Below are 17,910 nucleotides of genomic sequence, written 5' to 3'. Positions count from 1 at the left end.
CCACTTGAGCCACAGCGCCACTTCCGGCTTTTTTCTTTTTGCTTATGTGGTGCTGAGGAATTGAACCCAGGGCCTCATGCATGCAAGGCAAGTGCTCTACTGCTGAGCCACCTTCCCAACCCGAGCTTTTTCTTTTGTGCCTATACTGAGGCTTGAACTCTGTCCTTTAGCTTTTTCATTCAAGGCTGACACTCTACCATTTGAGGCACAGCTCTACTTCTGGCTTTTTTCTGTGGCTAATTTGGAGCTAAGAATCTCATGAACTTTCTTGTCCCTGTGGCTTTGCTGTGTGATCCTCAGATCTCAGCCTCCTGAGTAGGTAGGATTACATGTGTGAGCCACTGGATCTTGGCATACATATTGAATATTTTCATTTACCATTTGTTTATTGACCATTAATATTTCTTCTTTGGGGATTTCTCTATTAAGATCTTTGCCCATTTTGTATTAGTTATTTTGTGGTTGAATTCTAAAATTCTTTGTGTCCTATTTTAAACATAATTTGCCTACATTCTGTTCCTTGCTCTGGGTTTCCTCATTACTTTCTTGTGTTTTCTGCCTCTTAACAGCAACCCAGCAAATTGATTGTAGAGGCTATATTTGTTGTCTGACACAGGTAAGAGGAAAAAGGCGCCAGAAACCAATGACATATTTTAACACTATATACTAGTCTGTCCTCTAGAAAGACTGAGGTAATTGAAACATGTGCATTATTGAGGATGTAGGAAACCCTCGGAGGTGCTTGTCTTCACTCTGAACATGTGATCTCATTGTAATGGGCTTTCTATTTCAATGTCTGATAGACTGCGATTGGTTTCCCAGAAGTCACTCTGGGAATCCTTCCTGGTGCAAGAGGAACCCAGCTTCTTCCCAGACTTATTGGACTTCCTGCTGCACTTGACTTGATAACCTCAGGTCAGTATACACTTTGGGCACCTGTCTAGATCACTGTGAGGAAGGTCCCAGCACCTAGAAGCATCCTGGGTTGGCCCCTTTACTACCCATATAACAGCAGGGTTTCTTTAAATTGTCTTCATTTTAAAATTTCATCTTAAAATGAAAATAGAACTTGCCTAGAGAACTTCTTTTCTCTTAAAATTTTATTGTCAAAATGATGTACAGAGGGGTTACAGTTACATAGGTAGTGATTACATTTCTTGTCTAACTTGTTACCCCTTCCCTCATTTTTCTCCCTCTTTCCCTCACCCACCACTGCCGGAGAACTTCTTAAATGAAAATGCTACATGTGAGTCTTGGAAAGGAGTGTAATCTGTGTGCCAGTGTACCTGTAATCCTAGCTACTCTGAAACCTGGGATCTGAGGAATGCGGTTCAAACCCAGCCCAGGCAGAGTCTGTTACTTCCAGTTAACCACCAAAAAGCAGGAAGTGGAATTGTGGCTCAACTGGTAGTGTGCTAGCCTTGAGCATAAAAGCTCAAAAGAGAGTATATGCAAAATGCTCATCAAATTGAGAGTTGTATTAAAGTTGAAGTGACTATTCATAGAACCAAGGAATCACACTGAGAATATTATATTCAAATCAACGAGTCAAAACTAGTATTTTCAAGTTTCAGCAGACAATGGATGTGTTCCTTTCTTCAGTAAGTTATTAATTGTATAAGAAAACTTTTATTTTTCAAGTGTAAGCCTCAACAACGTAGCACTAAACTCTAGATTCACCAAATGTTTTACTTTGTAGGACATATCAGGAGACTTTCAATTGTATAACACTAGAGGGAAGAGTATAAAACCATTTACTCCAAAATAAGTGCAATTCATTTTGAGGTTGTGCATCAAGGACTTTATCTTTGTCTTCCTTATCTTCCAGAAATGAGATAGTAATCATTCTCTCACATCACTATGTGGTGATGTGATGACAATGAACTAGGTTAGTATTTGGGGGAATCAAGGAAGAAAACTGGCTTTCTGATTATAATGACATGAAACAAATGAGGCTTAGTTTCTTTTTCCAGAACACTAGACCAGGAAATATCCCCATGTTTAGTACAGTGAAGACAAGAAGTGGAAACGGTAGTCATGAGAACCATTTTTGAGTTTATGGAAATGGTCACAGTGAATTAGAAGAAAGCTGGCAGTAAAATTGTACACCTATATTTGGAGGAGATAGTGGGGAACTTTAAAATGGCATTTGGATTTTTTTTTAACTTTTGAAAGACATGGTAAAGAAAACTAGGGAGAAAATTCTGCAGCTTGAAGAAGAGCTCTCTGTGCCTTGAGATCTTGTCTTAGATTTACACAGGATCTTATAAAGACCTTAACCCGGGGTCATCATCTTCACTATAGACATAAACTGCCTGCAGCTCTATCACCCTTTAGAAGTAGTGTTCTCTACTGGAGGCTTCCAGTGCCCTGAGAACACTGGAAACTGTCAGCCACAGCATACTACCGTTACCACCATCATTACTGCTACTTTAGTATCCTTGACTTCAGCTTAAGAACCCTCAGTAGAGCACTCTGTTCAGCTAGCTTGAGGTCACAGGTTATGCTCCACTATTAGGGACCTGAAGAAATGATTGTCTAATCATCTCTGCATTCATACATGGACTCATCAAATAGAAATTTAACAAGCAGGTTTGGTCAAGGTGCTGGGTGCCAAAATATGGCAAAAGTCTTCCCCACTTTCTCCTACTACATAATTTCAATAGTGCTTTATTTCATTTCATGTGTGTGTGTGTGTGTGTGTGTGTGTGTGTGTGTGTGTATGCTGATCCCAGGGCTTGAACTCAAGCCCTGAGCACTGACCCTGAGCTTTTTTGCTCATGGTTAGCTCTTGAGCCATCGCTCAATCCAGCTCATCCTGGGCTGGCTTCAAACCTAGATTCTCAGATATCAGCCTCCTGAGTAAATAGGAACCAGTGGTGACCAGTATTATATCATTTAGTCTTAGCTGATACATTTCCTGTCTTACCAACTTTGTTTATGTTTGGGGACTATTCTTTTCTTTTAGTTAATCAATTACAGTCCCTCGTGTATAGTAGATATAAGGTATATTGAAGTACTGCTACTTTTTCATTATCTGAAAAATCAACGCTTTCGGATTTCTAATTAGATTAATATTATATAAATTACTTCTTTAGACTTTTATGGAATAGGAAGAAGATATGTTATTTTTGCCTCAGGCAGGTATAGTTCCTGCCATTTATCAGTGAAGAGATTGTGGTTCTGATGCTATTTCCCACAGTCACTCTGACCGTGGAAATTGAGCTGCCCCTTAAATCTGTTTTCTTCCTATTTCTGTGGTGTTCTTCCTTTTACAGTAGTCTGAGTGGTATCCTTTATTTTACTAATAATAAGTCTTCCAGAGAGAAGAACAATGTTGTGCTTCCATCTTACATTGTTCTTTGTGTTTTTTGCTTTTGTTTTAGGAAGGCATATTTTGGCAGGTGAAGCACTCAAGATGGGGATTGTGGATAAAGTTGTGAACTTAGATGTGCTTGAAGAAGCAATCAAATTTGCTCAGCAAATTGTTGGTAAGAAGCCAATAATAGATGTATCACAGTATTGGGAACAAGCCTTAGTTGCATTTTAATAAGGAGCATCCATGTGATGGAATGTGATACTCCTTAGGGATTAATGTACTGTCAAGCAATAAACTCCATGATATAATGTGTTAGTGAAAAAAAGCATCATTGTATGTTGGGGTATACCAATGGTATAACAAGAGAGGATGAAATCAAATATGTGTATGAGGAAAATGCATGAATGAGTGCTAATCTCTGCTTAAGTAAGGATTTTTAGGAAATAAATGGCTGCTCTGTGTATATGACTTTGAAGTTTTTTGCCCTATGAGTGTTTTTCCAGTTAAAAAATAGAATTAGCGTTGATACAGAGGAGCAAACCCATGTTTTACAGGAGAACACAGACAGGCCCTGCAATTCCCCACACAAAGCTGTGTCCTCTGGAGGGTCTGTGGCAATGACCGAGTCACCATGTCCATGACAGGTGTTCTCACTTTACAGATGCATGATGTTCCTTTGAGAGTCATTTTTACCCTAGAGATGACTTATTTTTAGTTAATTGGAAGTGACTTCCTTTCCAAATAAACTTACCTTATTTTCACACACAAAAAAGATTTCCATTACAGTCGTTTAGGTGGTTACCATAAATTTGTTTGTTTACTTGTTGGGTTAGCTTAATGTATTCCTTTTCAAAGTCTATGGATGATGTCAGCACTGAACTAGCAAGAAAAAGGGACAGAGAAAATTACCTTGAAGGAGTGTTTTGGCCTTAGCACAGAGAGTGTGTGCTGTTTGCCCACAAGGTGGCAGCAAAGGCTCTGAGTCATTCCAAGACAGTCCTTTGAAAATACGATTTGTTTGGCTGACAAAAGAAGTCTCACCTTTCCATTATGGTCCATCTAGTTCCTGTTTCAGTGTAAAAATAGGGGTGGCACTGGAGAGGTGAGAGGCTGTGGGAGAAAATTGTGCAAACCTTAAAGATTTCCTTGCCCAAATGGAAATAATTTCCTTACTGTTCTTCTGTCTTCCTGTTTATCTTCACCAGGTCTCAGAGTTCTGAGACCTGCTTGTTTTGTTATACCTCACTTAGTTGAGTCAAAGCAAATGCTGTTGGCCTTAGGGGTCCCTAAATTACCCTTTGGATTGGGCTCAAGGTAGACCATTCTCACTCTGGTTCAAGTTAGTAAAGACCTCAATTGCTACAAGGTATTTATTTCCTTATTGAAATACTTATAACCCGATTTGAGATTTGAGTTACTTTAAGAAATAAATGAGGAAGTGGCGCTGTAGCTCAAGTGGTAGAGCGCTTGCCTTGAGCTGAAGAGCTGAGGGACAGCGCCCAGGCCCAGAGTTCAAGCCCCACGACCGACCCAAAAAAAAAAAGAAAAAGAAATGAATGAAAATCATAGTTCACTTAGAATATAATCTGATTTTGTTTTTTTTAATTAATTGTAGTTTTTGGAATAATTCTTATATTAAATTAAAAAATAAATTTATAATGCCTTTTCTACCTGAGCTGATCTGGAATAAGATTCTCCCAGTCTTAGCTCCCCATCTAGTTAGGATGATAAGCCTGTACCACTGTGACCAGATATAGGTTAAGAACAAATCCTGAAAACTTTTCTGCCTGGGCCAATCTCAAACTGTGATGCTTTTCTTCTCCAAAGTAGCTAGGATTACAAGTGTGAGGCACTGGCACTTACCCTTATTGCTGTTCTTAACTATTAGTCATTTAGAAAGCTATTGTCAACTTTATAAATTATACATCAAGAAATATTCTTGCATTTAGTTTATAAAAAGAATTGGACACCAATGGATCATGCTTGTAATCCCAGATGCTTGGGAGGCTGAGGTCAGGAGAATCGTAGTTTAAGGCAAGCCTGGATATACACATGAGGTTCCTTTTTAACCAGTAGCAGGGCACAGTGGCACAGTTCTGTCATCCTACTTACATAGCAGGCTGAGAATGTGAGATCATGATTCTAGCCTAGCCCAGCAGAAAAGTGCATGAGACTCCATCTCCCAGATGAAGATGGGCATGGCGAAATGAGCTTGTCTTCTTAGCTATGGAAAGAAAAAAAAAAGGAAGATTGTGGCCCAGGTACTTGATCAGCCAAGAAATAAGGCCTTATCTCAAAATAACCAGCCCAAAAAGGCCGGAGACATGGCTAAGCAGTAGAGTGCCTTTCTAGCAAGCATATGACCCTGAGTTCAAGTCCCCATACTGAAAAAATAAAATGAGAGGCTGAGATTATAGAATGCCTCATGTGCAGATAACATCCAGACTGCTCATTCTGCCTTTGACACATCTTAACACACCAGTACAGGCCCAAGGCTGACTCATATTCATTTGTCCGTCTATAATACACTGCTTTATAAGCTTTGTTAGGTCTTCTGAATTCCTAAGATGTACATTTGTGATATAATAGAATATTTCTGAGACACAAGCACATTTTAGAAAACAATTTCTTATGTACCTGAAGTTTTGGTAACTATAAGTTTTAGTCATTATTCTTTTTTGTAAGTTTTAGGATAATTTTGTTGAGATACTTAGTGAAGTATAGAACACTGGTTCCAGTTATAATTTTTACTAACACCAATGGAAACTAAATATATTTAGGAGCAAGTGTCCTTTGTGTTCTATAAAATACTATAGCTATCTTCATTAAGGTCTTAAACCTCTCTCGGTTAATTCATTTCTAGACATACTATAGTATCTTCAATGAGGCATATTAAACTTTAAACCTTTTCTATTCCCATGAAACATTTCGTTTTTTTTGGGGGGGGGTCCGGTCATGGGGTCTGAACTCTGGGCCTGGGCGCTGTCCCTCAGCTTTTCAGCTCAAGGCTAGTGCTCTACCACTTGAGCCACAGCGCCACTTCCAGCTTTTTTCTTTTTGTTTATGTGGTGCTGAGGAATCGAACCCAGAGCCTCAGGCATACAAGGCAAGTGCTCTACCACTGAGCCATCTTCCCAGCCCCCGTCACAAAACATTTTTTAATACCTACTCTAGCTCTCACTCAATATACCATATCCTAGGCAACGAATAATTATCTTCCTGTCTCTATGTTTGCCTTTTTCTGGGCATTTAATATAAATAACACTGCATAACAAAATCACTTGTATCTGACTTTATTCAGTATTTTCTAAAAAGTTCAAGTGGTGTGGAGCATATGTTAGTAATTGTTCTTCCCTCCCCCACTCTTTACCCACACACTAGTGGATGTGGGTAGGCTAAGAAGACACTCAAGCACTTAATCCTGGGCCCTGGCACTTCCGCTTTCTTTAATTTTCATATTGGGTCTTGTGTTTTTCCCAGTGCTAGCCTGACCACAATCCTATTTATTGCTCCTGGGTAGATAGGATAGCAAATGTCCTCCACCTTGTTCAACCTTATTGCTTGAGGTGGAATCTTGTAAATTTTGCTTGAACTGGCCACAAAGTTTTGATCCTTTTATTTCAGCCTCTCAATTACTAATGTGAACCATTCTGCCTAGAAGTACTTTATTCTTTTTTTTTTTTTTTTTTTTGGGTCCGGTTGTGGGGTCTGAACTCTGGGCCTGGGCACTGTCTCTCAGCTTTTCGGTTAAGGCTAGCGCTCTACCACTTGAGCCACAGCGCCACTTCCGGCTTTTTTCTGTTTGCTTATGTGGTGCTGAGGAATCGAACCCAGGGCCTTGAGCATGCAAGGCAAGCACTCTACCACTGAACCACCTTCCCAGCCCCTACTTTATTCTTTTTATTGGTGAACAGCATTCTGTGATAAGGCTATAAAATATTTTCTTTATTTGGGTTATTTCTAGATTTTGCAATTATGAGTAATGATGCTATGAGTGTCTACAGACAAATTTTATGTGGACATAAGCTTTAATTTTTTTCAGGTAGATTGTTAGTCACGTTGTTAAACAATAAGTTCATGTTTGTTTATTTTGGAGATAACAGTATTTCAAAGTGATTCCCATCTTCCATACTTAGAAGTAATGAATGAGAGTTGTAGTTTCGCCACATAATCACCAACATTTGGTATTGATGTCTTTTTTTACAGCATTTCTAGTGGGTCTTTGCTCATTATCTGCAGCAACATAATCACTCTCAAAACTTAGCAGCTTAAACTCAAGCATTTGTCATACAATTTTTGTATGTCAGGACTCTAGATGTGCTTAGCTAGGTCCTCTGGCTTTTGGGTTTTACACAAAGCTTCAATCCAAGTTAGACTTGTAACATTGGCTGTAGCTGTAGTGATCTCAATATCTGGGGGAGCTCTTGAGCTTCAAAGGGTTGTTTCAAGCTTCAGTTCCTTATGTCCTGATGGTCCTTCATCCAGGGCCATCAGCTATCAGCTAAAGGTCTTCCTCGGTTTGTTTGTTTGTTTCCATATTGGTTTCACCATAAGGCAGCTCACAGCCTGACAAGTGGCTCTCATTAGATTATGAAAGCAAGAGAGAGTAAGAAGACAGAATCAGTCTCAGAAATGATGTCCCGTTACTTTGACAGTGAATGTTAACACATTTGCTCTGGTTTTATTTTGCATTTCCCTTATGGCTAATGGAATTTTTTTCCCCATGGACAAAGTAGCTTTTTATATATCTTCTGGAGAAATATCTGCTCAAGTTTATCCCACCGCCTCTAAAGAATAGAATTGTTTGACTTCTTTTCATTAGGTTGTAAGAGTTGTTTATATAGTGTGAATACCAGCTCTTTGTTGGACATTTCATGTGAAACTTGTATAATTTTTTTCTACTACTATGATATCAAATTATGACCGGACTAGCAATTTGACTAATATAGATTTGTTGTCATAGATTTATGTAGGGTCGAAGTCTGGCAGAGTTTGACTGGAGAAAAAAATCCAGCTGTTAGCTGCTGCATTCCTTTCTACAGACTTAAGGGCAGAACCATTTCCTGGATATTTGAATGGTTGATAGAATTCCTTAGCTTGCCTTGTGAGCCCTGTTCCTTGAGTTCTTGCTGTGTGTAAACTGAGGTTGGTTCCTTGCTTTAGAGACAACTAGATACCTTGGTTCTTGTCTCCTTCTCCCATGTTGAAAGCTACCTTTTTGTCTGAGATCATGTCTTTCTGCTGTTTCATCTCTCTAGACCCTTCTGTTAGACCTCTTTCATGACAACTATGTTATATTAGGCCCGTACAGATCATGCAAGGTAGTCTCCCATCTCAATACCTCTCCTCTTAATCCCACTTACACACTCCATTTCTCTTCTTAGTCAATACTGTCATAGATTCTGGTGGTAGAAAGTGGACACTGGAAGGCTGATGTTGCTTTGCCTGCTGCTGAAACATTTCCTCCCATGCTATTGCTCTTCATTTCCTTCTCTTAATAGTGCCCTCTGCATTAATTTTTTAAAAGATGTGTTGTCGTTCAACTTAATTTTTTTTCTTTTGTGGCTCATGCAAGTGTTATTGTATCTAAGAGGACATTGCCTAGGCCAAGATTACAAAGCTGCCCTTCCATTTTCTTCCAGAACTGTGCATAGTTTTAGACCACCCATGCATTTATCATCCACTTTTAGTTTTTGTGTGTGATGCTAGGTAAGGATGTAAATTTATTTCTTTATTTAGCCTGTGACTATCCAATTATCCTAGCATAATTTTTCCCCCAATACTCTTTCACTGATTGTTTTCTACCTATGTTTAAAATCAGTTGAGGGCATGGCTCAAGTAGAGTGGGAAAGTTCAATGGAATCTGAGCTCCAACCAAATACTGCAAATACGTAAGAAGGAAGGTAGAGTGTAATTGTAATGATTAGTTACTGATCTAGCAGTTTTCTTCATTGGTATCTGTGCCTACCCATACATCTGTATCATACTGTTTTCCCTGGTGTTTTATGATTTTGTTAGTAGAAATGAGTTTAAGGAATGTTAAATGTAAAAATATTAATTAGAAACTATCCTCTTTAGATTCACTGACAGACCAATATTTAATCTATTATAAAATGGTCTTAGCCTTGAAATAAAAAGATACTTAAAAGTTTATGCCTCAATTAGGTAACTTACTATTACATCAGTCTCTTAAATACTATCTTATAAGACAAAGTTACAAAGATAGAGATGAAACTAGTGTTCCATTAAATAGCTTGAGGATTAGGATATACTTTGATACTTTGACTTGTAACCGGTTATTGCTACTGTTGTTATTCTTGTCATATATTATTTTTCCCTTACTGCAAGTACCACTTGGAAACGCTCTGCTCTGTCTTTTTCCTTCCAGATAAACCTCTGGAACCACGCAGAATCTTGAACAAGACAGTTCCGAGCTTGCCCAACATGGACGCCATTTTCAGTGAGGCCTTTGCCAAGATGCGAAAGCAGTACCCTGGTGTTCTTGCTCCAGAGACATGTGTCCGTTCAGTGCAGGCCTCTGTGAAGTATCCCTATGAAGTAGGCATCAAGGAGGAGGAGAAACTGTTTTGGTACCTTCGGGAATCAGGGCAAGCTAGAGCCCTGCAGTATGCTTTCTTTGCAGAAAGGAATGTAAATAAGTGGTCAAGTCCCTCTGGGGCATCCTGGAAAACAGCTTCAGGGAGACCCATCTCTTCAGTTGGTATTCTTGGTAAGTTCTGGGAGAGTTCATGGGGCTCACCACAATTTACATATGTGTGCTTATTTGCTCAGGCTGCCAGATATGAAGTTCTGTGCTGAACTTATTGCTTTGTTAGGTTTCTTAATTCTCACACCATACCATGAGCTCTTTGTTTTATGTAGGAGGGTGTAGAGAAGCTAACTAACCTTTTCAACAGTGAGGAAACTAGGTATGTGTGACTCCAGACTGAACTTTTTTTTTTAACTCTTCCAAACTGCTTCCTTCTATGAATCTCTCACTCTAGGGTTTCCTAATAAGGAATATTATTTGTACCGTATTTCAAAATGTAGCCTGTCCTTTTGTGGTTAGGTATTTGAAATGCATTCACTTGTCTTTTTTTTTTTTCCCAAGTTCTAGGGCTTGAACTCAGAGCCTGAGCACTGTCACTGAGCTTCTTTTGTTCAGGGCCAGCACTCCCATTTGAGCCACAGTGCCACTTCTGGCTTTTTCTGTTTATGTGGTACTGAGGAATCAAACCCAACTAGTCAAGCAGTATACCACAAAGCCACATTCCCAGCCCTCTCTTGTCTTTTTGATCCCTGGATCCATTTATTTCTCTTGGTCATGGTTTCTTAACAGGCTGAGCTCTACATGACCACAGTTTGAAGCCAGCACAGACAAAAAACCCTAATAGACTCTATGTCCAAAGTAACCAGCAAAAAGCCAGGTGCTGGTGGCTCACACCTGTAGTCCTAGTACTCAGGAGGCTAAGATCTGAGGATCGTGGTTCAAAGCCAGCCAAGGAAAGAAAGTCAGTGAGACTCTTATCTCCAATTAATCTATAGGAAACAAGAAGTGGAGCTGGTTCAAAGTGGTAGAGCACTAGCCTTGAGCAAAAAGAGTTCATGGACAGCACCTAGGTCCTGAGTTCAAGCCCTGCAATCTACAATTTAAAAAAAGCTGGAGTAGAGACATTACTCAAATAGTAGAATGCCAGCCAAACACAAAAGACCGATTAAGCAAGAAAGAATTCCTGAGTTTAAGCCTAGTACTGGCAATAAAACAACACAGAAACATGAGTTTGTGATATGACCTTCCATTGTTCCCATGTGTCCTATGGAATGTTCCTACATTCCCAGCCTCTATCCCTAAGACCCTCAAGTCTGGTGTTCTACAACTTGAGCCATACCTCCACTTCTGCCTTTTGCTTGCTAGGGCTGTCTTCAAACCTCCTGAGTAGCTAGGATTACAGGCTTGAGCCACTGGTGCCCAGCTTAACCGAATTCTTTTTTTTTTTTTAACTGTATTTTTTTGTCTTTTCTTTTTTGGTACTGGGGATCGAACCCAGGATGTTGCACTTGCTAGGCAAGCACTTTGCCACTGAGCAACATCCCAGCCCAAAACAACTTTCTTTTTTTGGGGGGGGGGTCCGGTCGTGGGGCCTGAACTCTGGGTCTGGGCGCTGTCCCTCAGCTCTTCAGCTCAAGGCTAGCACTCTACCACTTGAACCACAGCGCCACTTCTGGCTTTTTTCTTTTTGCTTATGTGGTGCTGGGAATGGAACCTAGGGCCTCATGCATGCAAGGCAAGCGCTCTACCACTGAGCCACCTTCCCAGACCCCTGGCTTAACCGAATTCTTGAGCATCGTAGTATTACCATGCACACATAAAAATTATAGCTCAGTGGTTTTTAGAAACATAAGTATGTGACCATTACCCCAAAACTTTTAGAAAATCTGTTGTCGGGCTGGGAAGGTGGCTCAGTGGTAGAGCGCTTGCCTTGCATGCATGAGGCCCTGGGTTCGATTCCTCAGCACCCCATAAGAAAAAACAAAAATGCCGGAAGTGGTGCTGTAACTCAAGTGGTAGAGCGCTAGCCTTGAGCTGAAGAGCTGAGGGACAGCACCCAGGCCCCGAGTTCAGGCCCTATGACCGAACCCCAGAAAAAAAAAAAAAGAAAATTTGTTGTCACCCTGAAAGGAAATCCTGTGCATATTAGTACTCAGCATATTCCCACTTTCCTCAGGAAGCAAAGTGTCCCCTTTATACCTCAATAGATTTATTTACTGTAGACATTTAGTATAAGTGGAATAATACACCCATATTTCCTTTTGTGTCTGACCTTCTTAAATTGGCATAAAATTTTCATCCATATCATAGCATGTAATAGTACTTTATTTTTTTTTCATGGCCAAAATGGTATTTTGTATTGTCAGTTGGTGGAATTTTCAGTTGTTTCTACCTTTTTTGGATATGTTAAATAATCCACATTCATGTACAAATTTTGGGTGGTCATGTTTTCAGGTTTTTTCAAGATATATGTAACTGAAATATATTTATAAACTGTGTATATAGAGATATATATCTATATATCTAAATCACTTGGGCATGTGTCTACATTTAAGCATACATGTATCAACATATAGTAATAAATGGAATTTCTGGGTCATATAGTAACTGCATTCTTAACATTTTTCAGTTACTAACAAGCTGGTTCTTTTTCTTTATGGTGTCCTTTGAAGGAAAAAAGTTTTTAAATTTCATGATATCTCGTTCTTCTGTTTTTCTCTTTTGTTACTTGTGCTTTTAGTGGTTTGTTTCAAAAACTAATTACCTAATTAAGATCACAAAAATATATTATCAGAAGTACTCCTGTAAGATTTCATTCTCGTATGTTCACAAATAAAATTAAATTAAATTAAAAAAAACAAAGATTTCATTCTCAATAGAATTTTAGTTCTTACATTTATGCTTATGATTTTAGTATTTATACATGGTTTAAGACAAGAGTCCAACTTCATGCTTTACACATGAATATCCAGTGTGCCAGCACCATTGGTTAAAGAGTTTTCGTTTTCTCATTGAATAACCATGGCATTAATCAAAATTAACATAGGCTTTTAGTGTATAACTAATGTCTGAGCCTAATTCTATTGCATTTGTTTGTCTGTCTATGCAGCAGTAACACACTATATTGTAAAAGTTTTATCATAATATTTGAAATTAAGTAGAGACTTCTCTAATTTGATTTCTTTTCAATAATTTTGTCCTTAATCTTTGTATGAATTTTACAACTTATTGTTAATTCATATAAAAAAGATGCACAGTGACAGTATCACTAGAACCACTACAACTTAGCCAGGCACTGGTGGCTTATGCCTGTAATCCTAGCTACTCAGGAGGCTGAGATCTGAGGATTGTGGTTCAAAGCCAGCCGGAGCAGGCAAGTCCATTAGACTCTTACCTTCAATTAACCACCCGAAAACAGGAAGTGGCACTGTGGCTCAAGTGGTAGAGTACTAGCCTTGAGCTGAAGAGCTGAGGGACAGCGCCCAGGCCGAGTTCAGGCCCCATGACCAACAACAACAACAACAACAAAAAGCAACCCCAAAACAGAAAAGAAATACTATAACTTACTATTTTTCATTAACATAAGCATGTGGCCATTTCTATATCAATTTTAGAAAATTTTCTATCATTCTTAAAGAAAATTCTGTGTAATTGATACCAAAGAAGAAAACAAACAACAACAAAAATAAAAAAAATGTACTTGTAGCTTTATGGATCAAGTAGCTTTATAGCTAAAGTTAAGAAGTGAGGTCATCTCAATGATATTAAATCTTCCTTTACATGCATATTGGATGTGTTTTAATTTATGTCTTCATATTTGTCAATTCTTTTATTTTTGGTCATTTCTTAGGAAAATGCTTACAAACGAACAATATCCTTGCTATTCATTAAGTTCATTTACCCAGTACTTCATTGATTTTAGTGCACAATATTTTCTTTATTCATTTTTTCTAAGTCTAGAGTTTTTCATGTCGTCATAGATGGTATTATTATTATTATTTGGTATTCTTCCTTGGGCTGAATTCAGGGCTTGGGTGCTGTCCCTTAGCCTTTTTGCTCAAGGATAGTGTTCTACCACTTGAGCTGCAGCTCTACTTCTAGCTTTTTTAGTGCATAATAGAAGATAAGAGTTTCACAGATTTTCCTGCCCAGGCTAGCTTGGAAACATGATCATCACATCTCAGCCTCCTGAGTAGCTAGGATTACAGGTGTGAATCACCCAACTTAGAATTGACTATAAAATGTATTATGCATCTTGTCCGTTTGTTAGACTAATTCATTACTTCTCATAGTTTGTATGTGGGTATATGGATCCTATTAATTTTTATTTCCTCTGGGGCACATAAAATAGTCTAAACTATTTCTTGATCCTTAAGTCAATTTAATCCTTTTTTGATGTTGTTGGTCATAGGGCTTGAATTCTGGGTCTGGGAGCTGCTGTCCCTCATCTCTTCAAGCTTAAGGCTAGCATTCTATCACTTGAGCCACAGCACCACTTCTGGTTTTCTGGTGGTTAATTGGAGATAAGAGTATCACAGACTTTCCTGCCTGGGCTGGCTTTGAACCACAATGCTCAGAGCTCAGCCTCCTGACTACCTAGGATTACAGGCATGAGCAACTGGTGCCCAGTGCCAATCAATTTTTAAAAATGTGACATTGCCATAGAAGTATCCATTGAGAGGTGAGTTTTGAGCTCTCACTACCATCAAATCATTCTCTCCTTCATTCCTAATCCACAGGTTTGGGAACAATGGGCCGAGGCATTGCCATTTCCTTTGCAATGGCCAGGATCCCTGTGATTGCTGTAGAAGCAGACCAAAAGCAACTAGAGGCTGCAAAGAAGGCAATAGCTTCCATCTTGGAAAAGCAAGCATCCAAAACGCAACACAGTGGCAAATCTTGGTCAGCACCCAAACTCAACTTTGCTTCCTCTATAAAGGAGCTGGCTGGTGTGGATTTAGTCGTGGAGGCAGTATTTGAGGACATGAACCTGAAGAAGCAGGTCTTTGCGGAACTGTCAGCTGTGTGCAAGCCTGAAGCATTTCTGTGCACCAATACTTCAGCCCTGGATGTGGACGAGATTGCTTCTGCCACAGATCGTCCACAGTTGGTGATTGGCACCCACTTCTTCTCACCAGCTCATATTATGAGGTTGTTGGAGGTTATTCCCAGTCGCTACTCTTCCCCCACTACCATTGCCACTGTTATGGATCTATCAAAGAAGATTAAGAAGATCGGGGTAGTTGTAGGCAACTGTCCTGGTTTTGTTGGGAACAGAATGTTGGCTCCATACTACAGCCAGACATATTTCTTGTTAGAAGAAGGAAGTAAGCCAGAGGACATAGATGGGGTGCTGGAAGGGTTTGGTTTTAAAATGGGGCCCTTCAGAGTGTCTGATCTTGCGGGGTTGGATGTGGGCTGGAAAGTTCGCAAAGAACAAGGGCTCACTGGACCTGCATTGCCTCCAGGGACCCCTGCCCGCAAGAGGGGCAATGCAAGATACTGCCCAATTGCTGATATGCTGTGTGAATCAGGAAGATTTGGCCGGAAGACAGGCAAGGGCTGGTATCTCTATGACAAGCCACTAGGTAGGATTCGTAAACCTGATCCCTGGCTTTCCAAGTTTCTGTCTCAGTACAGAGAAACCTATCACATTGAGCCACGTGTGATTAGGCAGGACGAGATCCTTGAGCGCTGCTTGTATGTGCTGATCAATGAAGCCTTCCGTATCTTGGGAGAAGGCATGGCTGCCAGCCCAGAGCACATCGATGTTATCTACTTGCATGGGTATGGGTGGCCAAGGCACCGGGGTGGACCCATGTACTATGCTTCCACGGTGGGACTGCCCACAGTTCTAGAGAAGTTGCAGAAGTATCACAGGCAGAACCCTGATATTCCCCAGCTGGAGCCCAGCGACTACCTAAGAAAGCTGGCTGCCCAGGGAAACCCTCCTCTGAAAGAATGGCAAAGCTTAGCAGGGCCTCCCAGCAGCAAACTGTGATTGAGCCAGTGGTTTGCGCTCACATGCTGGCTTCCAGGAAAACTCAGTTTCTGTGAGATGAAATCTCAGGATCCAAAGTAAGAATGCTCTGAAATATGAAGATAATCAGCAATAATAATATAATCATTCATTAAAGCTCCTTTGGATGTCTTCCTGATGATTATGGTGGGTACAATGTTATGAAATGTGCTTCCTATCCTCTTAATGTGCTCATGTCAGATAACTTTAAGGACTAAACTCATGTGCATACAGTAGCACATTATTTCATAAGAGAGCTTGAAGAAGTATACTGGTGAATGGGAAAATGAATCATCAATTAATAGATGATCAATTTGACTAAGTTATTAAATCATTTTGACCCCTAGATCCTCAGTATAGAGAAGTCTTTGGGGCCACATTCACACACACCCTCTGTCTAAGGCTAAAGCATATGTGTGCAGTTGTGCTTCTGCTTGCTGGCTTCTTGGTAATAGTTCTTGCTCCATGTTTCCAGTCAGGGAATGTTCACAACCAGCCCTAGTCTTTATGGTCATTACTTTTTATTACTGGTCAAAGGGAAGGAATACAAAGTAGTATTCACTTTGTGTAAAAAGGGACTTAGAGAATGTCTAGTCTTCGAGGATTTCTAAACTCTGCGATGGAGTAGAGGTGCCTGTTTCTTGGTCATGACAAGCCTTGGTGAGTTGGTGTGTGGAAGTGCTTGAATCTTGAAACATCTGAGATGATTACAAAACAGATACTGCAGAGTTTATGTCTTTTACTAAAAGTTTCTTTTTTGGATTTTTTCAATGTGATTAAAAGTTAGTGGACTGGTCAATAGGAAAACTTGCATCCCCAAATGTTAATAACAGAATTACAATAATCTAAAATTGGAAATGTATTAACTGATTAGTTGACAAACAAATGAGGTATATCCACACAATGGGCATTCAATCATGAAGAGAAATCAAGTGCTGGTGTATGCTATGTGATAATCCTAGAAAACATTATGCTAAGTAAAAGTATCCAGTTAGAAGGGCCACATAGTTATAGCCATTTACGTGAAATGTCCAGAGGAGATAAATGTGTAAGAAGCAAAAAGTAGATCTGTCATTATCTGGGACCAGAATTTTTGGAAAGGTACAGAATTTGCTAAAGGTACAGAATTTCTTTTGTTTTATGAAAATGTTCTGCTATTGTTGTGGTCATGATTGTTTGTATACTTAGCATATACAAATAAAACTTTTTTTTCTGGTCCTCGGACGTGAATTCAGGGCCTGGGCACTGTCCTTGAGCTTCTCTGTGCTCAAGGCAAACATTCTACCACTTGATCTACAATGTCACTTCTGGCTTTTTCTGTTTGTGGAGTACTGAGGAATTGAACCCAGGGCTTCAAGCATGCTAGGCAAGTACTCTATCACTAAGCCATATTCCCAGCCAAAACCTTTTGTTTTGCATAATTTAAAGGGGTGAATTATTTGGTGTCTGAATTATATGTGAATAAAATTATTAGTAAAAAATGAATGATGCTAATGTTGTCATCTTTTATTTTCTTACAAATAAACTTTTCATAATATTTTCACCTGTAAATCTGAAGAAAGTGGTCAAAGTCCTAGTAGAGGCTGGTATGGTGGCAGGTGCCTTTAATTGAAGCTATTTGGGAGGCTGAAAGAGCAGGTTAACCTGATCCTGGAAATTCCTAGCCAACCCAACAACAGAGCACGACCCACTCCCTTTCAAACAAAATAGGCTTATTGAGAAATCTTGATATTTAGGAAGTTCCCATTGTAAGAAACACCTAAAACCAAAGGGTAAGTCCATGTATATATTGGAGTTCAATGTTTGAATTTTATTTATTTATTTATTTTTTGTCCGGTCATGGGGCCTGAACTCTTGGCCTGGGCGCTGTCCCTCAGCTCTTCAGCTCAAGGCTAGTGCTCTACCACTTGAGCCACAGCGCCCCTTCCGGCTTTTTTCTTTTTGCTTATGTGGTGCTGAGGAATCAAACCCAGGGCCTCATGCATGCAAGGCAAGCGCTCTACCACTGAGCCACCTTCCCAG

General features: G+C 39.6%; 1 protein-coding gene across 1 annotated transcript in view; it reads left to right on the top strand.

The window, feature by feature from the left end:
* LOC105999704 (peroxisomal bifunctional enzyme-like) overlaps positions 1-16,847 on the top strand; it is a 34,890-nt gene extending 18,043 nt beyond the window's left edge. The window contains exons 4-7 of the mRNA XM_013034790.1: positions 804-915; positions 3,387-3,491; positions 9,708-10,049; positions 14,609-16,847. Coding sequence (XP_012890244.1) covers positions 804-915; positions 3,387-3,491; positions 9,708-10,049; positions 14,609-15,870 — 1,821 coding nt within the window. The 3' untranslated portion in view covers positions 15,871-16,847. The remainder of the gene's footprint in view (positions 1-803; positions 916-3,386; positions 3,492-9,707; positions 10,050-14,608) is intronic.
* The last annotated feature ends 1,063 nt before the right edge of the window (positions 16,848-17,910 follow it).

Source organism: Dipodomys ordii, unplaced genomic scaffold (genome assembly GCF_000151885.1).
Source record: "Dipodomys ordii isolate 6190 unplaced genomic scaffold, Dord_2.0 Scaffold196, whole genome shotgun sequence".
Lineage (NCBI taxonomy): Eukaryota > Metazoa > Chordata > Mammalia > Rodentia > Heteromyidae > Dipodomys > Dipodomys ordii.
This window is presented reverse-complemented; position numbering and strand designations above follow the sequence as displayed.